Source organism: Zalophus californianus, chromosome 5 (genome assembly GCF_009762305.2).
Source record: "Zalophus californianus isolate mZalCal1 chromosome 5, mZalCal1.pri.v2, whole genome shotgun sequence".
NCBI classification, from domain to species: Eukaryota; Metazoa; Chordata; class Mammalia; order Carnivora; family Otariidae; genus Zalophus; species Zalophus californianus.
The window spans coordinates 34,912,692-34,940,118 of NC_045599.1; the positions used below are offsets into that span (position 1 = coordinate 34,912,692).

The 27,427-nt window shown below is 46.0% G+C and overlaps 1 protein-coding gene and 1 long non-coding RNA gene across 2 annotated transcripts in view; one reads left to right on the top strand and one right to left on the bottom strand.

Moving 5' to 3' along the window:
* LOC113928889 overlaps nucleotides 1-27,427 on the top strand; it is a 124,838-nt gene that overhangs the window by 36,899 nt on the left and 60,512 nt on the right. The gene's annotated exons all lie outside the window — the stretch shown is intronic.
* LOC113928888 (non-histone chromosomal protein HMG-17) lies at nucleotides 9,403-10,385 on the bottom strand. The gene has a single exon (XM_027605146.2). The coding sequence runs from the start codon at nucleotides 10,383-10,385 to the stop codon at nucleotides 10,113-10,115; it is 273 nt and encodes a 90-aa protein (XP_027460947.1). The 3' UTR covers nucleotides 9,403-10,112.

Here is a 27,427-nt window from a genome sequence, read left to right on the forward strand (position 1 = left end):
CACCCAGGCACCCCTCAGTGTCCATTTCATTTGCAAAATAAAGAATTAGTATTATGCTTCATGAATGCTCTGTTTCATATGAGTGTGGGAGGAGGGGTATCTGCATGTATGGCACGCATATATGCAATAGGATGTAATTTTGCTAAGTGTTCCTCAACCACTGTTTGCAGCTGGTGTTACTATAGCTCTGGTGTGTGAGTACCTCTGGAACCATGAATAGGAACAGAAGCAAGAAAATGGATATTCAGGACTCATGAGTTCCTATACTTTGTTTTGCAAGAATGTGCTGCCTTTGTGCTGAGAGGAAGGACCCAACAGGCTCGTTTGTCTTCTCTCTTCTGTGAAAGCTCCTGCCACTCAGGTCCTCCTTAGAGTCGTAGCAGTGTTGGTCTCTGGTGGTGGCCAAAGCACAATCCACAACCTTCTCATTTGGAATGCAGCTACCTTTTTTTGAGGGTGTAGGGCAAGAGATGGGAAGTGTTGGTCTGGCATCTGAACAGTGTTGGTCATCACAGCAGATGCTGAGGGTAAGTCGTGCTGTGTGACCCTCAGGGACAGAAGTGCCCGTGTGTTCTTTAGCTTTTATGTGTGTGTTTGTGATAGATGAGACCCTCTAAAGCACGGGGCCCAGGGAACGGACCTCTCTTGCCTGGTTCTAAAGGTAGTACTGTGTTTTTAGAAATCCTCAGCCAACTTCTTTTTAAGGTGTATTGGCCAGGATTAATCACTGGCAAAAGGAAGGTGGATTTCTATAATTTACTTAAACCAATCATGATGGATTCCCTAGAATGAGCATGTGGCCTCTGAAAGAAATTGGGGTTCTGCTAGTGAGGAAGAAGAGAGATAGCTGGGTACTCAACCAATGATGTGTCCTCAATTATTATTCTCATTTTTCTGAAAGGAAAATTGAAGCTTGGAAAGGTTAAAGTCACACACCTGGAAAGAGGTGGAACTGTGGTTGAACTCAGAAAGCCTGACTTGGAATATGTCTTTTTTTTTTTTTTTTTTTTTTTTACTTGGAATATGTCTTGACCACTGTCCTTACTGCTTCCCCTGGCTGTTGAGCAGGAGTTAGCCTTGTTGAGGGAGTGAGGCACTAAAGAGGGCTGGAAGGAGCATTCCAGGCAGAAGAAACAGCAGGTACAAAAAGCCCAGAGGAAGGCAAGAGATGGCATGATCTAGCTGAGAAGTGAAAGATATCATGGGAACCTTGAGCCATACGGTGTGAAGGGGAGCACCGGGGGATGAGGCTGGAGAACAGATGCAGCTAGGGCTGCTGGGTGGAGACCGGAGGTGCCAAGATTAGAAGGAGGCATGGGCTAGGAGGTTGTTGAAAGACTCTAGTGCGGCTGACATAATGGTAACTGAAACAGGGGGGCAGGGAGAAGGGTATGTGTGCGATCAAAAGATATTTAGAGGGGTGCCTGGGTGGCTCAGTCATTAAGCGTCTGTCTTCGGCTCAGGTCATGATCCCAGGGTCCTGGGATCGAGCCCCGCATCGGGCTCCCTGCTCAGCAGGAAGCCTGCTTCTCCCTCTCCCACTCCCCCTGCTTGTGTTCCCTCTCTTGCTGTGTCTCTCCCTGTCAAATAAATAAATAAAATCTTTAAAAAAAAAAGATATTTAGAAAGCAGAATGATAAGATTTGGTGATATAAAGGTGAAGGAGAAGGAAGAATCAAGGATAACACCTGAATTTATGGCTTAGAAATGGGTTGGTGGACCTGCCATTCAGAAAGAGAAAACAGGACGTGGTGCCAGGGGAGAGGGTAGAGGAGAAAGAGTCCAATTTTTTTTTTTAAGTCTGATGTCCCACATGTCAAGTTCAAGGACATACAGTCGAGCTGTCCTGTAGACTTTAGAGTCTGCAACTCAGGATAGAAGTCTATGCTAGAGAGATGTGGGGCTTCTTCATGTACAACATTTGGATTCCACTGTGGGTAAATGTGTAACATGTGAATAGGGAGTGTAGGACAAGCCTCAGAATCCCAGTGTCTAAGAAAAGGGGGCCCACAGAGGAAACTGGGAAGTTGCTGCCTCAAATAGAAGAATTCAGGAGAATTTGGTGTTACTAAAGCCAAGGAAAGATGGCTTTAATGAGGGAAAAGTAAGCCCTGAGAAATGGGTACCGTGGTAATTGACAGATTGTAGCGAAGGGTGTGTCGTAGAGTGCCACACCTTGGTAGCAGGAGGTTGACAGGACACTGGGACGAGGGACAGTAGAGGGGGTTTGGATGTAAGGGGGGTGGTAGCCATAGACCTATGGGAGGATCCAAGGAAGGTTTAAAAAAACACACACAAAACAAAACAAAACAAAAACACAGCGAAGACTTGGTCCTGTTGGTTTGCTGGTGAGAAGTAGACTTCTGGTAGACCTGAGGTTGCAGTGACAGAGAAGAGGTGGGTAACGAATAGTGCAGGCACTTGTGGGGGCAGGAGGGGGTGGGATCTAGGGCTCAGATGGGGAGGGTGCTCTGTCTGAGGGAAGGATGTGGCTCCCATCGGAGCAGGTGGGGAAAAGGCAAGGAGGATGCACATGTGGGAGCGTGTGTGGGGCCAAGAATTTGAGTTTCCATTTGGATGGTTTGCTCTGTAAGGCAGTGGAAAGAGGAGGCGGTAGGTCAGATGTTTAGGAAGGCTGAGCTCTGAATTGTCTCCCATGGAGACAAGAGGGCTGTCTGGGGAGAGGGGCAGCAGCTCCACTGTGCAACTTCATCCAGCATAGCCATGCATGTCCCTGTACTTAGAAGGGTTTCCTGCTTCAATGCTCTGCTGCCACTGTCTTGGAATTCTTACTTATCGAACGAAGAGCCCCTCATTTTCATTTTTTTGTATAAATATATCCCTTGTAATATTTGGGACACACTTATATTAAAAATTATTCATTGTGCATCTGAAATTCAGATTCCACTGTATTTTATCTGGTGACCTTACGTGGAGCTGGGAAATTTTTGGCCAGTCCTACTGGAAGGCCGAGGATGATAGTGAGGTGGTGTCACAGGTCCCAGGAGGTCTCCTCTATGAAGTGGTGGTGGGTGTGCAGACTGGGTTTGTTGTTGCTGTTACTTAGAGGCTGTGCAACCATCTTCTGAGGTCTCAGCCACCTGAACGTCTGTGTGGAGAAGGCAAACGGTATGGGGCGTCTAGATTCAATCATTTCGTGCCTCACTTGGGTGAAACCCAAAGCCCTTACCTAGGTTTGTGAGGCTCTGCCTTCCCTCCCATTTCATCTCCCACCCTTGCTGTGCGTACTGCAGCCTCTGGTCAGCTTGCTGCTCCTCAAACACTCCAAGCTCGGTGAGCCCCAGGCCTCTGCTCTGCTGGTTCCTTCTGCCTGGAATGTTCTTCGTGTAAGTCACCTCAAGGCTTCTGGTTCTTTGTTCCCTCTGGATCCCTCAGAGGCTTTCCCTGACCACCTTTTTTTTTTTTTAAATTTTATTTGAAATTTTTTTTTTTATTTTTTAAAAGATTTTATTTGTCTATTTGACAGAAAGACAGAGCCAGAGAGCACAGTGGAGGAAATGGCAGAGGGAGAGGAAGAAGCAGGCTCCCCACTGAGCAAGGAGCCTGATGCAGGACTCGATCTCAGGACCTTGGGATCATGACCTGAGCTGAAGGCAGACTCTTAACCATCTGAGCCACCCAGGTGCGCCCCTGACCACTGTTTTACAACAGTGCCACCCCCTCCATCTTTTGTACTGTTCTGTGTTGCCTCCTGTCATTTCTCACCACCTGATAAACATTTATTTTGTCTCTTTGGTTTAAAATGAAGGCACCACGGGGATACTTTATCTCGCTTATTGATGTAACCCCCGTTCCTAGGCACACAGAGGAAACTTAAACATCTGTTGAAGTGATAACATAAAATTATACATCTTATCAGTATTTTAGATCAAGCTTTTTAATAGGTGAATTTTTAAAAATTTTGGGGTGTGTGTGTATATATACACATAGGTGTGTGTGTGTGTGTGTGTGTGTGTGTATATTTATATATCTTCAATGCTCAACAATGAAAGGAATGAACTAATGATATGTACACCAACATAGATAAATCTCAAAAGCATTGTGATAAGTGAAAGAAGCCAGACTCAAAAGGCTACACACTGAATAATTTCATGATATTCTAGAAAAGGCACCATTATAAGGACGTCCAACAAATCAGAGGTTGCCGGGGCTGGGAATGGGGGCAGGGGTTGGTTGGCACAAAGCGACTGTTTGGGGTGATGGAAATGTTCTCTGTCTTGACTGTGGTGGTGGTTACACAACTCTGTGCTTTTATGAAAATTGATAGAGCTCTTTAGTAAAAGGGGTGAATTCTGTACGTAAATCACACCTCAGTAAACTTAACTAAAACATGCCCTGTTCTCATCTGGATTTCTGTTATAGTATTGGAGCACTTCTTGTGAGAGTTAGCTAATAATTCACTCTGCCTGGTGGCAATGTGACCCCAGCCCTATGGTGTCACTCAGGCTTACTGCTGCCAGTGAATGCTTATGCCAAGAAACAGACTTGTTCTTAAAGTGAGAGAGATTTGTTTAGGTGGAAATCTGTTGTTGATGTTGTTCCCAGGATCTCCCACTCCCTTTTAGGAAGAGAATACCTTTTCCTGTGTTGGGTGGGGCTGACCTCTGCCCGGTGTCCCTAGAAGTGGTCATGTGATCTGAGCCAGTTGAGTTCTCTCCAGCACTTTGCTGCCAGAGCTCTTGAGGAAGATGGTGGTCTATTTTTGCTGAAATTGGTAGGACGTGAGTGTGAGGCTTTTAGTGGATAGCTTGCTCACCAAATGGAGAAACAGGACAAATAGAGCACTGGTATTTGAGCCCCTGGATCTAGCCATGCCTAAAGCTAGATGTGCACCCTGGACTCCCCAATGACAGGAGCTAATGAATTCCATTTTTTCCCCACTTAAGCCAGGCTGACTTTGGTGGCTTCTATCAATCCCAGCTGAGCAAGTTCTGACTCACAGTATTCTGGCTGAAAATGAGAAATAGGACAGCAGAAGATTAGACCATTTTAATTAAACTAATGAGTTGTGAGAGGAAGTTCTAATTTCCCTGAACTTTTTTATTACAGAAGCAGGAGAGGGGACAGAGGGTTGAGATGGGGATGAATGAGGGAGACTGAAGGATGGGCAGACAGGCATGCCCCTGGCCAAATGGGGCTGGGGACACTAGGGTGGCATCTCCTCCCAGCAGGGGTTTCCTTGGCTGGCTGAGGAGGGCCTGGAGTCAGCAGGCAGAGGGATTGGGGAAGCCCTGGACTATAAGCTAGCTCCAGGCTCTTGCCTTCAACTTGGTAAACCTCAGTGCTGATGGCTGTTCACTTCAGGGGTTGTGAGAGGCTCAGCGGAGGGAACAGCCTCCTTTGGTGACACTCTCATGAAAACCATCAGCACTCTATAGCTTCATTTGCTTGAAGGTAAACGGCTAGGATAGACAAGGACTGGAGAATCCCTCAGTGTCTGTTGTGGACTTGGACTTTGATCTGACCTTTGCATGGATGGCAGATGACAGATCAGTTTGAGTGAAAGAGGGTGAGGGGAAGCATAAAAGTAGGGCCTAGGGACTGAGAGTTCCTTAGGGGTCAGAGATAGAGATGTGGAAGGAGATTTCTGAATGCTAGCCTGAGCAAGGGGGCTGGGGCAGGCTTCTGGCTGGAGTTGTTCAGTGCCTTTCACGTATTGGAAAGAAGGAGAGACCCACTTTTCAAAAATCTGTTTCTTTTTCAAAATAATGTAGAGTTTTTCTGAATAAAAAGTAATGACTTATCTGTTTAAGAATTTTTAAAAAGCAGCATAGTGCATATAAGGAAGTACCACCCATGATCATGAGACCTCCAGAGATAACACGGGCAGCATTTTTGTCTCTTTCTTTCCAGTATTGATTTCAGTGTGCCTATGTGTATTTTTAAATATATGAGAGAGAGATAGACTATAAATAAAATTTGACTCTACTGTATATATAGATTTAGAATCTGTATTTTTTCACTTAATGTATGATAGAAACATTTTCCTATATATTTTTACGTCTTTTTTACAGCTGGATTTTTTAAATTGTTACATTCCACCATTTAGATGTATTCCTTTTATTAGGTAGAAGACTGTTTCTAATTTTTTAGGATTATAAAACAATATTGTGGTTAAATCCTTACAGATATCTTAAGGATATCTTTTTTTTTAAGATTTTATTTATCTGTCAGAGAGAGAGAGAGAGAGCACAAGCAGGGGGAGCAGCAGGCAGAGGGAGGAGAAGCAGACTCCCCACTCAGTGGGGAGCCCAATGCAGGGCTCCATCCCAGGATTCTGAGATCATGACCTGAGCCCAAGGCAGATGCTTAACTCACTGAGCCACCCAGGCGCCCCTCTTTTATGTCCATCCTTAAATAATTTTGTAGAACAGAGCTTTAGAATGGTAGGGAAGGTCAAATGGGATATCCACTTAAGAATTTTTGTCTTTATCTGGTCAGGTTACCCCGATAAATTAGGTGGTGGATAGGGCTCCAGAATTCTCAGAATCTGGCCCTTGCTGGGTATTAATGGATTTTTAGGAACTTGCTAATTGATATGTGGGAAAAGCTCTTTCAATTTTATTTTAATATGCCCTTTTTCTGGTTACAGTAAGGCTGAATTTTTTTTTTTCATAGAATTAATAGCTATTTGTGTGTTTGGTTGTGTGTGTGTGAATTGCTCTTTACACCCTTTATTCATTTTCCTGTTGGAGTGCTTATATTTTTTTTACTGATTTATAAGGACTCTGTTTATAGTAAAAATATTAGCCCTTTGTGGGCACCAATATATTTTTAAGAGTGTGGTAAAATGTTTTAATAATAGATCTTTTATTGAGGTCAAGGCAGAATGCTTGATTGGAGCAGGCAGCGGGGGTGGGGGAGGGATCCGATGCTGCCCATCCCCTTTTCTATGCAGTATACATCCAGAACTATAAAGTATCTGAGGATATGAAAATGTCCTAGAGCACAGCCTTGGGTTCACAGACAGTGGTGTTTAGCCTGGAGAGGGGGTTCCTGGCTCAACCCCACAGAGCTGGCTACCTGCAGAGCTGGGGCCTGAGCTCCAGCACCACTCTGAATTGCCTGGGCTTCTCTGTCTTTTCTCCCAGGCTTCCAAAGCCTCTCTGTAGGCATTTGGTGCCTAGATGATGAGTCTTTTTATAGAAGCCACTCTACTAGAAAGCAAAATCTATTTGAAAGCTGTTACAGGTTTTTCCAGAAGTTCCAGTTTTTCAAAATCCACCTGTTCCCTTTGCCCCCAGCAATTAACATTTGAATTTCCCAATCTGCAGCTTCCTTTGTACTTCCCTAGTACTATGTACTGTGGGGTCCAAAGGGATGTTCCGCTGGGGGGGATTTAGTTTCTTGGGCGAGGGTGGTAGAGCCCTTCCCCTGACCTGGGGCCAGGCTCCCTAGGAGAGCTCCTTCTCCACCCTCATTCTTCTAGAAGTAGCAGCAGGTCACTTAGGATGTGGATTCTCTCCACCTCTCAAAGGTTCTTTCATATAAATATGTTCATACATTCTCCTGCTGCTCTTTTTCCTGAAAGAGTGAAGTTCGAGGCTTCAGTGCTAAATTTAGCTCTTGCTGACGCACTGGCTCTCTCTCTCCTAGCAGTCTCCTCGAGTCAGTAGTGCTGCTCTTATCCTCATTTTTGTGCTGGTAGACGAACACCATCACATCCCACATACTACTTAGCTCTGAGGCGTTTCCAGATGGGAAATGCATTTCTGTATTTTCATAGCTGTGTTCTCTGCGTGAATGGATTGTCGTGAAGCCGGGGGCTGGCAGCCAGCCTGTGAGAGACAAAGATCCTCAGGCTGGTGACGGGGAAACCAATGCAGTTGTTGCTATAGGTTTGCTTGCAGTCAGGAAGAGAGAGAGGAAGCTCTTGGAGGAGATCTGGGGGTGCTATTTGACTTGGATATGAATGGAGAATTTTCATGAAGGGGAAGCCTTCTCCCTTGAAGCAAGCCTTAGTATATTGTTAAAGAAAATTATTCTGACACTGGTTACAGTAAGGCAGATTTTATTCGGGGCTCTCACAAAAAGGGTATTGCAGGAGGAGAGAGAGCTGGGGCTCAGCTCTGAATACAACAAGGACAAGTGGGGATTGCTCGCCAAAGTACAGAATGAGAGGCTCAGTGGATGCAGAATGGCTAAGAGGAGATCTCGAGGGTTAGGGGGGTCTTAACACATCGAAGTAGGGGATCCTCTCTAAACCAGTGGAGCAGATTCTGGCCAAGACTGGGCTGTGCAGGCCCGGAGGGATGAGGGGCAAGTAGAGGCCTGGTGGTGAAGAGGGGTCAGAGAAGCCTGACTCAAGTTTCATCAAGGAGAGATTTTGGTCTGTCCCTCCTGTGTTCAAGGACAGAAAGAGACCCCATTCTTTCCTCAGAATGATCTAAGCTCATTTCTTGTTCCGTTGCCATTTGTTCATTGAGTATCCGCAGAGCCATCTGTTGGGCCTTGTGGTAGAGGACATTTGCTGGATGGTGCAAACTGTTGAACCGAGGGGGACTCAGGGTCTGCGATGGCAAGGAGTCCTTTGAAGTTTTTATCAGATCGTCCAGCTTCAGCCTGCCGGGCTTCTTTAGATCTTGGCGGGGAGGGTGGGCTACGACCCCTCTGGAGTTCCATGAGGAAGTCAGCAGTCAGGTTGTAGTTCTCAGTGAAGCCAGGTCAGGAGAATGGGAGAAAAATGGGAAACCACAATTGAGAACTTGCTGAGGAGTGAGAAAATGTGCAAGATGGCAGGATGTAGTCCAGTTGACAGGTAGGTAACAAAGTAAAAAGTCATTTTACTAAGAGGTGATAAATAGCTCAAGGACAGTGAACCAGACCAGAATTGGATACCCACAGGACTGTGCCATAGTTTCCTATTGAAAGGTGAAATTTCTACAGTGCCTAGCATCGGTCCCTGAGTGGGTAGGTTGAAGCGTCAGCATGGAAGGTGGCCTGGTGTCAGGCAGGCCTGGGTTCAAATCCCTGCCCCAGCTATGAGATGTTGAGCACATTGGTTTAATAAATCCTATAATTTGTCCACGGGTGATACTGACATGCAACTAGAGATGAGAGCTCATGTACTTAAATGGGTTTGGCACTTAGTAGGTGCTGGTGGACCGTGTGCACTGTGCTCTCTTGGTGGGGGAGCGCTCTTCTGTGAGGCAGAGAGGGAGCCTCTGACCCAGACCTCAGTGGCCACTAGGCAGGACCCAGCTGGGAGAAGTGCGAGGCTTGCTGTGGCCAATAGAGACTTGGTCCCGAGATGCTTCTCTCTCTCTCCTTTTTTTTCCCAAGCCAAACTGTATCCAGCTTTTATTAAAGATACTTTTCATAAACAATCATGGTATTTCAGGCAGGACATGGGCAGACGATTGTTAACAGTATACAACAACTTTCAAATCCCTTCTTCAATGGACTACCAAAATCAGAAAGCCACTATAAAACCCAATGAAGTCTTCATGTAGATGCTCTGAACAGGGAAAGTTTAGAGTGAGGGTTGACAGTTCACATTTAGCATGTTGTTTAACAACTTTTCACAAGCCGACCCTGACTTTCAGGAAATGAAATGAAAATGGCAGAATTATCAATCTGAAGATCCATGAGCTAAAAAAGGAACTTTTTTGAGGGATGCCATCTCAGTGGTGACACTGTAAAGTCCAGATTGCCTGACATACTGGGAACCATGTCTTGGGGGTCAGGTTCCAACAGGTCTCTGGGTTTAAGGGAGTCAAGTCTATGTTGAAGGCAGACAGGGAGAAGAAGACATAAAAAAATGAGTTTTAGTTTTTCCACACCACCGAGGGATTTGTGCCAAGGCGGCTCATGTGTGTCAACATCAAGGAATCCCTCCTCCTGGGAGCCAAGAGGAAGTTTCTCAAAACTAGAAGGGAAAGGTGTTTTTCCCCTTGTATCAATCTAGCTTTGGAGATATTCTATTAGTGACATATGCCCTTCCCCCAAAACAATGAAGTGTTCTGTGTGCTAATAACATAGCTTAAAAAAAAAGTAAAACAAAATTCTGCATTTTTATAAGACTTGATAAAAAATAGTATTTCAAACTGTACAGTCACCAGAAGTACACAGTTATCAAAAATGCACACACTTCACTTGGCATCTCCAGCACCTTCAGCTTTCTGTGCCTGGTCTGTTTTGGCATCTCCGTTTTCTGCAGGGTTATTCCCATCCTTGCCAGCATCAGCTTTCCCCTTTTTCCCTTTGGGTACCTTCTCTCCCTTCTTTGCAGGGGCCTTTTTAGGCTTGGGCTCTGGCTTTGGAGGAGCAGGTTTAGCAGATAACCTTGCAGATCTTCTCTGTGGCTCATCCTTCACCTTGGCTTTATCTCCTTTAGCATCTCCTTCAGCCTTTCTCTTGGGCATGGTGGTGACGGTGACGGGACGTAAGCGCTGGACGCCGGGATGCAGCAGCGCTCGGGCTTTGGCCGGTCTGGGGGTCGGTCTCGCCTCTTCTTCTTCACACTGCTCTGTCTTTTTTAATAAAGATTTTTATTTATTTTTTTTTGACACAGGGAGGGAGAGAGCACAAGTAGGCAGAGCGGCAGGCAGAGGGAGAGGGAGAAACAGGCTCCTTGCTGAGCGGGGAGCCTGATGTGGGGCTCGTTCCCAGGACCTTGGGATCATGACCTGAGCTGAAGGGAGAGGCTTAACTGACTGAGCTACCCAGGCGCCGCCCCCCCCCCCCCCCCCCCCCCCCCCCCCCCGCACCCGAGATGCTTCTCACTGGCTGTGCAGTGTTTGCTGGTTTGCTGTGCACCTGATGGGTGTTTTGGTCATGCTTCCCATCTCAGGTAGGTATCCTTCACCCTACTGTGCAGATGGAATTGAAGCTTCGAGAAGGTAACTACCTGCTCAAACACACAGGAAGTGTCAAGGCGGGGATTTGAGCCCAGGCCAGTCTGGTCCAGAGCCCAGGCCCTCTGCCCTGTTGGGCACTGTTGGTGACCAGGGAGGCAGAGCCACACTAGGGGAGAATGTTTTGGGCAGTGCTGAGGCACAGGGATATAGTGGGTAATGGCATGGCCTTTGGAATCAGACAGACTGGGGTTCAAATCCTGACAATGATAGTACTTAGCTGTGTGAGCATGGGAAATGACTTAACCTCTGTGATCTTTGGTTCTTCTTCTGTAACATGAGGGAGCTGTAACTATTCCAAGGGAGCGTGTGAGGATATCATGAGAGAAGGTCTGCAGAACCTTGGCACAGGCCCTGGGGGGGGAAGAGCATTCAGTCAGTGGTGGCAGCTTTCGTGTATATGGGGGTTGCTGGGCCTTTTCTCATTCACTTGATCTCCTTGTTGGTCCTTGGGAAGGGCAGACTCTAGAGGGCAAGTCAGTCAGACATAGGAGTCACCTTTGGTGTTGCTTGTTAGTCCTGGCACGTGTTGCTGGGAGCTGTTTATCAGAAACGTAACCGCTGAAGATTGGCAGGACAAGGAGAAGACTGGCTGGGTACGGGGCGTTCCCAGAGTGGTTCCAATTCCGCTCTTCCTAGTGATGGGCCAAAAGGAGAGACCAGAATAGGGGCTCATTTGGGCCTAGTGGGACCTCCTGAGGGAACCCAGCCTGGCAGACGTGGGCAGGGTCCAGAGTTCTTGCTGGAGCAGGAGGGACTCTCAATGTCCCGACCTTCTATCTGTGGCTCCTTAATAATTTGTTGATTCTGGCACTGTTTTAGGTTCAGAGGTCACAGTGACACACAAACAAACAAAAAAATCCACACACTCACAGGGGTCATATTCTAGTGGGGAGGACAGACAGGAAACATGTAAGCACATAGATTTGAATGCAGTCTTGGGGAATGAAGAACAGTAAAGCAGTGGAATGGGACAGAGGAGTGTTTTGGGGTGACCAGGAAGGGGACACGTAAGCAGAGACCCTGGTGAAGTAAGGGCGCCAATCATGAGAATGTTGTGGGGGGCATTCCAGGCAGAGGCCCCCGGGGGGGGGGGGGGTGGAACTGACCCGGGTACAGCAAGAAGGCCCACGGGAGTGGGAGAAGGCGGAGGTGGGAAATGAAGTCAGGCTGCAAGCTACCAGATGCCGTTGACCTTCTCACCATTTGCGGCAATCACTATTTCCAGATCTCAGGGAGGAGTTAGCCGCCCCTTTCCCCGTGTGCATCACGTGTGCACACGGCTCCCGCGGCAGTCCTCACACACAGTAGGGCTGTTGGTCTATCATATCCCCAGACCGTGAGCTCCTCAGGCCGGGGACCGTGTCTGTGTTGCTTATACCTAACATCTCGCGTGGAACACGGGCTTCACACGTTGAAAAATGAATTCGAGTGATGACGGTGCCGTCGGACGGGGTTTCCCTCTGTGCCCGTCGCTGCGGTAAGCACTTGATGCTTCGTCCGCCCGTTCGGTCGGTAGCTCCCTCCCCAGGTATTGTCCCGGGTTCATCCCCAGAGGATCCACACCGAGCACCTCCCGCGCTGGGACGGAAGTCAGGAGTGGAGGGGCGGTGCGTTCCACCACGGTGATGCCTGAGCGCTGGCTGCAGGCGCGGGGAGGGGGGGGGGAGGGCGAGGTGAGGGGCCGCCTGTGAGCGCGCTGCCGCGGGATGGGGTGTGCGTGCGTTGCTCAGGGGCCTGGCAGCGCTCCGTCTTCTCGGTCCCGGAGAGGACACGCTGACCCCTGCCTGCTTGGAGCATCCCAAGGGGCCTGTGGGGTAGCCCTCAGACCTCCTCTCGGCTTCCTAATCCACAAATGGAAAAGTGGCACTTAAAAGGAGTTTATTCAGGTGGGAACTGTGTAAGACATGGAAATAAGGCTTTTGAGCTGCTGCACATAAACTGGAGTGTAAATGAAAAGCTTTTTATTTGGTTTCGGAGCCAGACTTCGAGAAGCCAGTGGGCCGTGTGGTCTGGAAGCGCACGTTGTGGGCAGCGGGGCGGAACAGGGGCCACAGGGAATGGCGAGGAGGGGGAATCGCCCTTGCGCTGGAACGGCCGAGAGGCCAGGGCGTCAACAAACACAGTCGGGACCCAGAAAGTTTTCCGAAAAGATGGAAGGCGGGGGAGAGGAAGAAAGGCAGGGCCTCCCTCCCGGCGTATTTGAGAAGGGAAACGCTTGCGGTAACCCATGTTGGCAGCTTTTATAACTTCCTCCCCGCAATGCGCCGGGCAGACCCTGAACAGGCCGGTGTTTTGTCTTCCTGTAACGAAGCCGAGTGACCCAGGGGCAGCTCCCCAGCAGTGGCTCGCCCGGGGCTCCGCCGGTGGGGCTCCGCCGGAGTGCTGGGTGCAGCTGGGCGACCTCCTGCCTGCCGGCTGAGCCCCCGGCCTGGATTCCCGGCCTCCTCGGCACGCTCGAGTTCTGCTGGTCACCGTCCTTCAGCGGCAGGTCCTCCATGGCCGCTGCCGAAGAAGGAGGCGGCAGGCGGGCTGGGAAGGCAGCCACTCTGGGGAGGAAGGCGCGGGTCTACACTGTCAAGGGTTGCTGCTTGGGGACGGCAGGGGGGCCAATAGCACGGGGCACCCACAGAACGCTTTGTGCCTTGGGTTGCCGCTTGCCAGGGCACTTTCCATGACTAGCTTTAATCTGCATTTATAATCTCTTCTCTTTGGTAGTAAGTCCATATGTGTGAGTGTGAGGTAAATTTGGACATTGGATTCCCTGCGTGGTTAAAAATATGTATCTGTGACATCGGCGACCTGCATGGGCATGTGTTTTGAGAGCCACGGGCCAGGGGAGACGCCCAGCTAGCTGCTCTGACATACTAGGAAGCTCAGGAACCGTCTCTGAGGTGAGGGTACATCTGCTGTTGATGTTCTTGTTAATAGACGTCTTCTCCCTGTTTTCTTTCAGGTGATTATATGGAAACCAGATAGGTATCTTAAAAAAATTTTTTTTAATTTAATTTTATTAAGTTAGTCACCATACAGTACATCATTAGTTTTTTTTTTTTTTTTAAGATTTTATTTATTTATTTGAGAGAGAGAGAAACAGCATGAGAAGGGAGAGGGTCAGAGGGAGAAGCAGGCTCCCTGCTGAGCCGGGAGCCGGATGTGGGACTTGATCCCAGGACTCCGGGATCATGACCTGAGCCAAAGGCAGTTGCTTAACCAACTGAGCCACCCAGGCACCCAATACATCATTAGTTTTTGATGTAGTGTTCCATGATTCATTGTTTGTGCATAACACCCAGTGCTCCACGCAGAATGTGCCCTCTTTAATACCCATCACCAGGCTAACCCATCCCCCCAACCCCCTCCCCTCTAGAACCCTCATATCTTAAAAATTTTAAAAAGATCTTTTATCCTAAGAATTTCAGGTTTGTTCTTTAACCTGTATTAATTATGGAAAAATTAGAACATAGCAAAAATAAGGAGACCCAAGTCCTTTGCATTCCTGGCATGCGGGGTAGTTGCTGCTGCTTATTGGTGTTTATGTTCTTCTAGACTCTTTCCTGATGAGCATATCTTAATATAAAATAAAATCTAATAAGTGGTGATGGCTTACATTTGAACGTTACTATTTGCCAGCACTTTACGTGTATAGACTAATTTAATCCTCAAGAATCCATTTGGTTTTTATTATTAAACCTGTTGTATGAATGAGAAAGCCGAGGCCCAGAATGATTAGGTACCTTAAGGTCACATAGGTAAGTAGCCAAGCTGGGATCTGAACCCTGGCAATCTGGTTCCATAGTCTGTGCTCTTAGGTACACACTATACTGATTTGCAAAAGAAAAGGATGGGGCGCCTGGCTGGCTTTGTCAGTACAGCATGTGACTCTTGATCCTGGGGCTATAAGTGCAAGCCCCACACTGGGTGTAGAGATTACTTAAAAATAAAATCTTAAAAAAAAAAAAGAATAGAATAAAACTAGTCATAACAATTTTTAACTTGTTTTTCCCCTTAATATGTTATGAATCCCTTTTGATGTCAATAACTTTACATTCAGAGCATCTTTTCAAAATGGGCAAGCTGTGGCGCAAGCAGTGCAAAAATGGAATGCTATTTTCTTACGTGGCCATTTTAGGTAATAATAATTATTGTATTTATTTATTTATTTATTTATTTATTTTTAAAGATTTATTTATTTATTTGAGAGAGAGAGAATGAGAGATAGAGAGCATGAGAGGGAAGAGGGTCAGAGGGAGAAGCAGACTCCCCGCTGAGCAGGGAGCCCGATGTGGGACTCGATCCCGGGACTCCAGGATCATGACCTGAGCCGAAGGCAGTCGCTTAACCAACTGAGCCACCCAGGTGCCCCCCAATAATTATTGTATTTAAAAATAGCAGACATCGGGGCGCCTGTGTGGCTCAGTCAGTTAAGTGTCTGACTCTTGATTTTGGCTCTGGTCCTGATCTCAGGGTTGTGAGATCGAGCCCTGGCTCTGTGCAGGGCGTGGAGCTTGCTTCAGATTCTGTCTCTCTCCCTCTGTCTTTGCCCCTCCCCTCTGCTTGCACACAGGCGCGTGCTCTCTCTCGCTAAAATAAATAAATCTGTAAAATAAATAAAAAAGCTGATGTCAAGGCTCTGCCTCATGCTGTGCTAAGAGCTATGTGTGTATTATCTATTTTAAGCCTCATATAACTAGGGCTTCTTGCAGGGGAACAAGTTAGGGAGGATCAGGTGTAGATTTTCCAGGTTGTATCTCATTTCCATTAAGCTTCAAATTAGTTTTTTTTTTTTTTTAACTAGTCTCCATGCCCAAAATGGGGCTTGAACTCAAGACCCCGAGATCAAGAGTCACATACTCTACTGACTGAGTCAGCCAGGTACCCCTCAAATTTAGATTTTTGACTTTATCTTCAAATAAGGTTATATATACAGTAATATTTATTTTTGCGTGTTAATTTTAAAAACAACTTGTTACTTTGAAATAGTTTGACTCAGAGGGAGTTGCAAAAATAGTACAGAGAATTTCTGTGTATTCTTCACCCTGCTTCCCCCAATGATATCTTCCATAACTGTAGTACACTGTTAGAACCAGGAAACTGATGTTAGCATTTCCTATTAACTCAGGTTCTCCGTTTGTTATTAAAGTTAAATTGTTTGGGGCACCTGGGTGGCTCAGTTGGTTAAGCGACTGCCTTCGGCTCAGGTCATGATCCTGGAGTCCCGGGATCGAGTCCCACATCGGGCTCCCTGCTCGGCGGGGAGTCTGCTTCTCCCTCTGACCCTCTTCCCTCTCGTGCTTTCTATCTCTCATTCTCTCCCTCTCTGAAATAAATAAATAAAATCTTTTTAAAAAAATAAAGTTAAATTGTTTTACAAAAAATAAACACAAAATACATGGCAACTGATAATCTAGTTTGGTAGTTATTTGTTGTTAAATATATAGGAGTCTCTAAGTGGTGGAGGCTGGGGCCTCTCTCCTGCCTCACAGAGGTGAATAGTGTCATTAGCTCCATTCAACAGGTAAGGGATGGGGGTCAGAGAGGGTAAGTCACTTGCACGAAGTCACACACCTATAGTGAGCTTCCAAGCTGGGACTTAACTCCTCTGATTCTAAGATCCACTCTTGAGTCCCCACACTTCCCAGCATCTCTTCTGATTTCCTGGCTTTTCGGGGCAAGGCTCTGAATATAAGTAGGTGTATTTACATGAATCCGTGCACATGTAGATTTTTCCCCACTATCCAGAGCTCCTTCTCCGAGACTAGAGAATGCCAGAGCTGAAGAGGACCTTGAGTAGGGCATTTAGCCCAACGCCTCATTTAATAGAGAGCAGTTGCGCCAGCGCAGGGCCCCACTGCTGTGTCTTGAGTTGGCCCAGACCCTGGGACTACAGCCACCTTCTTCCATAAACCCAGTCATTTTGTTGGTCTCCTTTGAGACTCTCCTCCAGTTACTCATTTCCACATTTGCTGACTTCTAGCCGCCTGGCTGTCAACTTGCTCTGTTCCTTCCTGGAGGCGCTTGGGGAGCCTGAGCAGTGGTGGGCTGTGCCTCGCTTCCTGAACTTGTCCACCCTCCCCCTCTTCTCCTACCTGCCTGCCCAGTGCCTCTCAGCCGGTGCCTGGGACTCCAATGAAGAGCAAAAGCCATTTGTGTAGGAAAGATGTAGGAAATAAGATTTCTGTAAAGTCCTGTCCAGGGGTGGGCTACTGAGAGAACATTCCTGGCCAACAGGTGCCTGCCAGGGAAGGTCTTTGTGAAGGGTAACTAAGTGATAGAAAACAATGGTATTTCACTTGCCCTGGTTTTGAAAGTAGATTCCAGCACTTTTTTTTTTTTTTTTTTGAGATTTTATTTATTTGACAGAGAGCAGGAGAGCACAGGCAGGGTGAGTGGCAGAGGGAAGGGGAGTGTGAGAGGGAGAAGCAGGCTTCCTGCTGAGCAAGGAGCCTGATGTGGGGTTCAATCCCAGGACCCCAGGAAAGATGCAGGAAATAAGATTTCTGTAAAGTCCTGTCCAAGATTTTTACCCCCATCCCAGTCAGTCCCCCTCTTACTTGACTGCCTTCTTTCCTACCTTCGTTCAGAACTTGAGCTGCCAGTGCAGTCCACTTCTGTAACCCAGAAAGCAGACAAAGCCCACCCCCTTGCCTTCCCAGCCACAGCCATGGCCTGTCACTCAAGCAAAGACTATGTGTGAACTTTATCATTCCTGTTAAAGAAATCAGGGACTTGTCTAGTTGACCCCTGCAGTAACTCTGCCCAAACTTTTATTGAATTTTATGGATAGAACCATGGGAATGCAGATAGGATTGTTCCAGACTTTCCACCCACCCCACTTAAGAAGTACCAGGTGTGCCTTCCATTCTCGTTGACTTGATGATGTGTGTGTGTGTGTGCGCGCCTGCATGTGCACGTGTGCACGTGTGACATGAACCTGTGTAGGCGTGAGAGAGCATCTGGTGGCTCGCATGGATCTCCCAAGCAGTTGGGACCAAGCCCTCACTTGCTGAAGCTTTTAGCCGCTTCCGGTGGAGAAATGCTCCTGTGCCCGGGCAGTACCTGGGAGGGCCCAGGATGGAAGGTGATGCACTCAGCGGAGTGCTGCCTGAAACTGCTGCAAGAGCTGGTCTTCAAGTGAAGCGGGGCTTGCTGAGTGGCATGACCCTCCTAATATCATTACATGCTGGGGCCTGTCGGCTGCTATCCTCACAGCCACACAGAGAGACTGTATTTCCTCACAGGAAGCCCCTCCAGCCTGAGAGGAGGGAAGGAAGAGGGGATTACCTTGCCTCACCCTTGGACCTGCCCAAAGCTCAGTATACGGTTGAGACCTCGGGTATTCAGGGGTGGGCTACTGAGAGAACATTCCTGGCCAACAGGTGCCTGCCAGGGAAGGTCTTTGTGAAGGGTAACTAAGTGATAGAAGACAATGGTATTTCACTTGCTCTGGTTTTGAAAGTAGATTCCAGCACTTTTTTTTTTTTTTTTTTTTGAGATTTTATTTATTTGACAAAGAGCAGGAGAGCACAGGCAGGGTGAGTGGCAGAGGGAGGGGGAGTGTGAGAGGGAGAAGCAGGCTTCCTGCTGAGCAAGGAGCCTGATGTGGGGCTCAATCCCAGGACCCTGGGATCCTGACCTGAGCCAAAGGCAGATGCTTAACCAACTGAGCCACCCAGGCACCCCAGATTCCAGCATTTTAATTCATTCTTCCAACTTTGTAGCATGCAAAGTGTAATACAAATGTGAATAAGACAGTCTCTGTCTTAAGGGAACCTGTTAGAAAGGCAGAATCCCAGGGCTCATCCCAGCTTACTGAAGCAGAGTTGGCATTGTCACAGGTCTATAATATCTCCAGGTCCCCTGGTGCTTCGCATGCCCGTTCGAGTCCGCATGTTCTGCCCCTCCTGATTCCTCCACCTGTAACATACATCATTCGTTGATCAAATAATTGTTCCACTAACTACATATTTGAGTTGGCACCTGTGATGAAATCTCTTTGTCATCCCTGTTGGAGTAGGAGTGAATTCAATAAGAAATAATTTCAGGGTGCCTGGGTGGCTCAGTTGGTTGAGCGACTGCCTTCGGCTCAGGTCATGATCCTGGAGTCCCGGGATCGAGTCCCGCATCGGGCTCCTTGCTCAGCGGGGAGCCTGCTTCTCCCTCTGACCCTCCCTCCTCTCGTGTGCTCTCTCTCTCTCTCTCAAATAAATAAATAAAATCTTAAAAAAAAAGAAATAATTTCAGTACAGTGTGATAAGTCTGCTAAGTGAGGTATAGGCTATGGGCTACAGACCTTTTTCATTCTCTTGATAAATTTTTGCTGTATACCGTGTACCTGGGGCTCTGCTAGCAGAGGGGTGTAGTGTAAGGTCAGACAAGCTTCCTGCTCTGAGGAGCTTAAATCCCATGGGGAGAGCGGGTGATAAGCAGTAAAGAAACATACAAACAAGGTAACTACCCATGGTGATAAAATGCTTTGCAGGGAATAAATGGGGTGATAGGAGAGAGTGATGGTACATAGGTTAGTCGGGGAGTTGAGGATCACGGGAGATAACTCTTGGACAGCACATGAAAGGCACTTGATAAGGTTATTATTCTTCCTACAACAGTGAACATTTTATCTGCTGCCTCCTGGTTTTTAATTTGCAGCAATACATGATGGATTTCTGTCCCCAAACCAAATGTCTCTTTCCTTGGTGTGTGTGCGGCAGCCTAACATATGTCTGACCACAGTGATGGTCCATGGGCTTCCCAACCTCTCATCACAGAGTCTACGTATGCTGTCTTCTCTGCCCAAAACAGGATTCTGAACTGAGCAGATAGAATTTCAGATCCCTCCAGTACTCCTCCAGGCCCTGAAATCAGCTCTCTCCTAGAGTGGTCTCTGATGCTTGAGTCAGCCCAGCTCTCTGCTTTGGAGAAAGGACATCTTTTCCTTTCATGACATTCCCATCCTATCTTCCCTTGGAATCTGATTCCATACTGCCTTTTGAGTTGCACACACATCTCACTTGACCATCTTTCTAGCCATACCTGATCACACTAGTGCCTGTGAGTCTCTCTCTTCCCTGATCTATGTGAGTAGGAGTTGAGTGCTTGCTCTTTTTTTTTTTTTTTTTAAGATTTTATTTATTTATTCATGAGAGACAGAGAGAGAGAGAGAGAGAGAGGCAGAGGGAGAAGCAGGCTCCCAAGGAGCAGGGAGCCCGATGCGGGACTCGATCCCAGGACTCTGGGATCATGACCTGAGCCGAAGGCAGACGCTTAACCATCTGAGCCACCCAGGCACCCGAGTGCTTGCTCTTTGTCAGGTCCTGTGCTTGGTGCATGGAGTAAGTCCATGGGTGAAAGGACGTAGTCCCCGCCCCTGTAGTGCAGGCAAGTAGACTAAGACTCCATTTACTGCGTCAATCACAACAAAGGAAAATGCCCTCAGGACCCATGCTTGGAAGGAGACAGGTGCTTGGTACCTTGAGAGTCTGTGGTGAGGGGAGCTGGCCTTGCTGGGGAGGGGTTCCTGGGAGAACCAAGGTCAAGATGCTAAGTAGACCTCAACTCAGTAAAGAGGGGCAGAGAAGCAGCATCTGCAAAGGCAAGGGGAAAAAAAGGGGTGAAAGCCTCTTGGGAGCATGGGAGATCCCTGTCTGCATGCCTTATGGTTCCCCACATAGCCTGGCTGCTTCCCCCCACTTCTAGCCTCTGTGGTCGGATTCAACAATCATTCTCAAACCTCGTCTTATTTGACCTATCAGCAGCATTTGGCACAATTAATCATACCCTTCTCCTTGAAAAGGTTTTTTTGTTTATTGCTTGACTCCCTGGACACCGTGCTTTCCTGATGGTCTTCCTTCCTGCCTATCAACTCCTTTTCCGAGCTTCCCTGTCACAATGTCCCAGGCTTTTGTCTTTGGATCTCTTCTCTCTTTCCTCACGCTAGCTGTAAATACCACCTCTAAGTTTATCCTCTCCAGCTCTGACCTGTCGCCTGTCAGACTCATGTATCCATTTACCCGCTTGGCACTCCTCCCTCAAATATTCATTAGACATCTTAAAATTAATAAGGCCCATATTAACTGTCCCTGCCGCCCAGATTTGTTCTTCCCAGTCTTCCTCCACCCCCCTAAATAGTTATTCAAACCATAAACCTTGGAATCATCCTTGACCTCTCTCCTCCGATCCACTCGCATTCAGTGCTTTGGCGAATCCTGTCTGCTCACCCTTTGTGTGTATCTGTGATCTTTGCACTTCTCACCACCTCCATTGCTACTCTTGGTCTAAACCACCACTGTCTCTTGCCCAGACCATGTGGTCAGCTCCTAACTGTGCTTCTGCTACTGGCCCTGCTGTTCTCAACATGGCAGCCCACATGGTCCTTCTCCAGTAGAGTCAGGTCATGCCACTCTCAGCTTAAAACCCTTCAAAAGCTGTACCATGTCACTAGAATAAAAGCCAAAGTCTTTACAGTGACCCATTTCCTCATTACCTTATACACGGTTCTAATGTGTATAGTGTCTCTTCTCTTCCACGCATTCTTAGAAAATGTGTGTAGTTAATTTATGTGCAAGTTTCTCAAACTTTTAATTCTATAATTATATTTTAATATATAAGTGGTATTGTTATAGATGTCATTCTGATTCTTTTTTCACTCAGCTCAATGTTTTTAGTTTCGTCTTTTTGCCAATGTATGATAATACAACCAGCTACACACATGAGATAAAGAATTAATTTAATGCCATAATTGAATTAAAAAGGAGAAATGAAAGGAAATTAGTGTATAATAAAAGATGTAATTTGATATATAAATGCACAGGCACAGATATACTGGAAGACATAATGAAATACACGCTTTTAAGGAAAAACTTTGGATTTAAGAGAAGAAAAGATTTAAGTACTGTTGTGCAAACTTTCTGTAAAGCTCTTGGTATTTTCAAGTAAAAGCTAAAGAGATACTATGTGACAAACTATTTTCCCATGCAAATGTTTGGCAAGACATTTGACAGTTCTACAGAGCATGGTATGTGTGTGTGTTTCCTGTGCATTGTGGGACCTCTAGTGTTCCTGCCCTATTCCCAACTGTGACAAACAAAAGGGCCCCCACAGGTGTTCAGAATGGCTCCTGGAGATGGATCACAGACCTAAATCTAAAGCCTAAAACCATAACATTTCTAGAAGAAAACATAGGAGAAAAATATTTATGACGTTTGTTTAGGCAAAAAAGTCTCAGATGCAACACTATGAGCCATAAACACTATGAGCCGTAAAACCAGAAATGGATAAATTGGACTTCACCAAAACTAAAAACTTTTGCTTTTCAAAAGGCACTGTCAAGAGAATGAAGGGATAAGCCACAGAGTAGGAGAAAGTATTTGCAAAGCATACTTCTGTTGAAGGACTTGTATCTAGAATATATAAAGAACTCTTAAAACCGAGTAATAAGAAAACAACCGAATTTTAAAAAACAAATGACGTGAAAAGACACTTCATCAAAGATGTATGGGTAGTAAATAAGCACATGAGAAGATGTTCAACAGCATTAGTCATTAGGGAAATGGAAATTAAAACTGCAGTGAGATACCACCAGCGCCTGTTGGAATGGCTGCCGGTGGAAAGACTGACCGTATACTAAGAGTTGGTGAAGATGTGGGTTCCAGAATTCTGACAAACTGTTAGTGAGAAGGTAAAAAGGCACAGCCACTTTGGAAAGTATTAAATTTATTTATTTGAGAGAGAGAGAGCGAGAGCGAGCATGAGTGGGGGGAGGGGCGGAGGGAGAAGCAAATTCCCCATTGAGCAGGGAGCCAGATATGGGGCTTGATTCTGGGACTCCAGGATCATGACCTGAGCCAGAGGCAGTGGCTTAACCGATTAAGCCACCCAGGTGCCCCAGTTTGGTAGTTTCCTACAAAGTTAAGCATCTGTCTCCTATGTGATCTAGCCATTGCTCTCCTAGGTGTTCACCCAAGAGAAAAGCAAGCAAGCAAGCTGAATCGTATACAGATATTCATAGCATGATTATTTGTAATATAGTTGACCCTTGAACATCATGGGCTTGAACTTCATGGGTCCAACTAGATGTGGATTTTTTTTTAAGATATTGTATGAAACATGGATTTTTAAAATTAAATTAACATGGATTAATTAAATATGGATTTTTAAAGAAACTGTTTTAAGATAAAATATAGTATAGTACGGTAAATGTGTTTTCCCCTAAGATCTTCTTAACCTTTTTTCTCTAGCTTACTTTATTGTAAGAATTATAGCATATAATACATATAACATGCAAAATACTTACTTGTCAATTGTTCGTGTGATCGGTAAGGCTATGGTCAGTTATTTGTAATTAAGGTCTTGGGGAATCACAAGTTATACGCAGATTTGTGACTGTGAGGGGATTGGCACCCGCAACCCCTGCATTGTTCAATGGTCAACTGTAGTCAAAACTGTAGTAAAACCCAGAAGCGATGCAAATGTTCATTTACAGTTGAAGGGATAAATTGTAATACATCCAAAATTCCCATGGAGAGGTATTTCCCCTCTGACAACCTAAAGTCCAAATTTCTGAACTTCATGTTCAAGGCCTTTCAAAAGCAATTTTCATTTCACTTTCTCTCCTGACGTTTCCCCACTAGATGCCCTCTACATTGAGTCCTCTAAGTTCCCTGAATACTCTGCATGGCTTTAAAGGTGAAGCTTTACAACTGTAGTTATTAAGTCTTGGTTACCCTGTCCTTTATTTTAGGTTTGTTTGTTTGTGTGTGTGTTTGTTTTAGATGATCTATCTATCTATCTGATCTCTACACCCAATGAGGGCTTCAACTCATGACCCTCAGATCAAGAGTCATGCTCCACTGACTGAGTCATCCAGGCACCCCTATTTTGGCTTTCTTATCCTGTCAAACTCCTACTGAAGGCACGTCCATATCCTCCAGAGTTAGATGCTCCTTGACTTAAACCTAGCAGAACTCCTAAATAGGATGTAGAATTCATTTATGAGTATGTCTGCCCACCAGATTGTCATTTCCTCAAGGGCAGGAAATGAGACTAGGTCTTTTGGTTTTTTAATCCTTTGCACTTAGTATAGAGCTTAGTAGACCACAGGTACTTGGATGAATAAATGAGTGAAAGAATGAATTGGTGTTCAGTTCTGTGTTTTACTATTGAAAATAGTAGTCTTAGCAGCTGGGATGGTTTTAAATGTGAGTGGGATCTTTCATTTAACTGAGGAGAAGCTCCATTTCAGCACCAGTACCAAAAGTTGTAACCCTAATCATCTCATAGTCACTAGGACACATACCAGAGATTTTTATAATGTATATAACTATTGCAGCACCAAAAATAGTAACCACCCAAATGTTCTTCAACAAGGAACTGATTAAATAAATCTCAGTTTCATATAATGCAGTTCTTTGTGTTGGTTAAAAAAACTCCAGTCTTTTCAAACGAATGTGGAGATATGTCAATAAATACAATTTTGAATAAAAAGTTTCAAAACTGTAGAATAGGATCCTGATTTTGAGAAAGAAAACTGTGCATATAGATCTATATATATACTATGTTAGTTTGTACTTAGGAAAATCTGGAAAGATATTCACTCAGGAAGTTGGGACATGATGGGAAATTTTGTTCTTTTTTTTTTCCTTTTAACTTTATGTGCTTCAGTATTATTTGAATTTGTTATGAGCATGGATTGTTTTAATAATTAAAAAACCCACACAGATTAAAAATATATACCCGACCAGTAAGACTTACTGTTATGAATTTATTTCATGTAACTCCAACCTTTAATTCTTAGGATAATTTTTTTTAAGGTTTTATTTATTTATTTGACAGAGAGAGCATGAGCTAGGGGAAGGGCAGAGGGAGAGGGAGAAGCAGGCTCCCCGCTGAGCAGGGATCCTGATGCAGGACTCGCTCCCAGGACCCTGGGATCATGACCTGAGCTGAAGGCAGATGCTTAACCGACTGAGCCACCCAGGTACCTCAATTCTTAGGGTAATTTTAACATTTTAGATTTATATAGCATCTTCCTAAATTGCAAGCTGTATTACCCTGTGATCTTATTTTCACCTTCAGATATCTTTTTGGGGAGGTGGCATGAGGAGGGAACTCCAGGGCAGGAAGAGTGGATGCCATATCCAGTTGGAGTGTGGCCGGCGGTTTCCTTCTGTTCCTAGCCCAGGGTGCTCTTTAGGAAGGCTCAGCTACCACCTGAATGAATTAGAATGATCTAACTCCTTCATTTGGGTAAGCGCACGGGCTTTGCAGAACTTTTTTGACTTCTGGTTTTGCTGCCTGTTAGCTGTGTGACCTTGGCCAAGGATCTTACTAGCTTTGAGTTAGGTTTCCTCCTCTGCAGCATCAGGATGCTGGTGGTATATGTGTTCTAGGGTGGTGGTGAGGCTTGGGTGTGAAGTGTCGCAAACAAAAGTGGTACTTAACGAAGGTTTGCTTTTGTTACTCTGGTTACTGTGGTGAAGGAAAAATCCAGCGCCTGAGAGAAATGAGGCTAGATCAAAGGAAAGCAAATGATGAAAAGGACAATTTTTAAATGTATTTATTTGAGAGAGAGAGAGTGTGTGTGTGAGTGCTAGCAGGGTGAGGGGCAGAGGGGGATGGAGAAAGAGAATGGAGCCTGATGCAGGACCCGATCCCAGGACACTGAGATCATGACCTGAGACTAAATCAAGAGTCTGCTGCTTAATCAACTGAACCAGACAGGTGCCCCCAAAAGGACAATTTTTAATATAGGTTGAAGATATAACTTGATTTACCAGTTACTCTTCCCTGCCTTTTTAAAAATTAAGCCTTTGCAGGGTACCTGGATGGCTCAGTCATTTAAGCATCTGCCTTCCATTTAGGTCATGATCTCGGAGTCCTGGGATCAGGGCCCACATCAGGCTCTCTGCCCAGCGGGGAGTCAGCTTCTCCCTCTCCGTCTGTGTTCTCTCTCACTCTCTCTCAAATAAATAAACAACAGTAAAAACAAAACAAAACAACTAAGTAAAAATTAAGCCTTTGCTGAGTGCCAGCAGATGCATCACTGCTAGCTCAGTAGGAATTGTAGGAAGGCCCGGAGCAAATACTTTGCAGTGTGAGCCAAGTGGAGAGAATTGCATGGACTGGTGAAAAGCATTTATAGGCCAAGAGGCTTGGAAACCGTCTCTGCAGTGCTGCAGTGACCCAGGAATCCAGGCCCACTCCTGTGCACCCAGTGGGCTGACTGGTTAGCCAAATGTAGTGGTGGGACCAGTGCACTAGCCCTGGGGCTAAAAGCTCTGTGAATTCCCAGGCATGGTCAAGCTTTCCACTGGGCTCCTGGTAGCTAGAACATCTCTGTGACTCAAAGTGCTTCTGATAAATGATCCTGAGCTGCTCTGTCTGCCTGGCAGAACCATCCCAGCCTGCTGTCACCTTGGGGACAGAAGAGATGAATAAAGAGAGGCAGTTGACATGCCGTTCATGTGGTGGTGCCCCTAGTGCTCCTTGGGTCTTGCTGCCTGGTATCCCTGGGTCTCTTGGGATGGCTGGCAGGTGCAGGTAGAGGGCCTTCTCACCCAACCTTCACAACTGTGTGAGGCTGAGATGTGTGGCTCCATGACTGTGGTAGGGGCCAGCAAAGTGTTGGCTAATATAGGCCCCTCTTAAGAGAAGTGTTTCGTTTGTTCTATGTCATGTTTGCAAAAGTGATGATGGTAATAGCTAAAATTTACATAATGTTTACTGTGTACTGGGCACTGTTACAATTGCATATATATTTTACATATTTATACATAGAATTGCTATATAAATATCTATACATTATATAACAAATTGTATGTTAAAATTTATATATATCCTTTATTCCTCACAGTAGCCCTATGAAATCGGCACTAGTATTACCTCTCATGGTAGCGGTTTTTCATATGGGGAACATGAGGCATGAAGTGGTTTAGTAAATTGTCCAAGGTCATATGCAGGTAAATGGCAGAACTGGGACTCAAAACACAGCTGCCCTGGTTCCAGACCCCAAGCTCCTGTTATTACTCTATTGCATCTCAATTTGTTTGAACCCGTATTTCAAAACTGGGAAAATCTGGAGGGCTGGCTTCTGTTGACGTATCAGAAGAACTGAGGACATGGGGCTGCGTCCTCTTGTGGTAACAATTGACTGGTGACCTGTAACAGTTGACTGCATTACCTCTGTCCCCACCCGCCCATCTCAGGCCCAACTCTGAGTCCTAGTCTCTTGGCCCAGCTCCTATATTTATTTGTACCTGCAGACACTTTCATTTTCAACCCCCAGCTTAAGGTTGTATAGAGTCACAGATAGGGGTATTTATAAAAATATCAGGCACTTTTCCTCCGAGATAGGGACTGTTTTCATCGCCATTTTCTGTGTGAGGTCCTTGCAGCATGGAGAGGGCAAATACTCAGGTGAAGTAATGCAGACAGGGTTTGAGATTTGCCTCGCCCGGGGTCTGTGCTTTGGTGACTGTATTATGCTTCCTCCCCTTAGAGTTCCACCTTGTTAGAGATTCTGTGGTAAAGTTGATAATTAGAGCAGAAGAAAT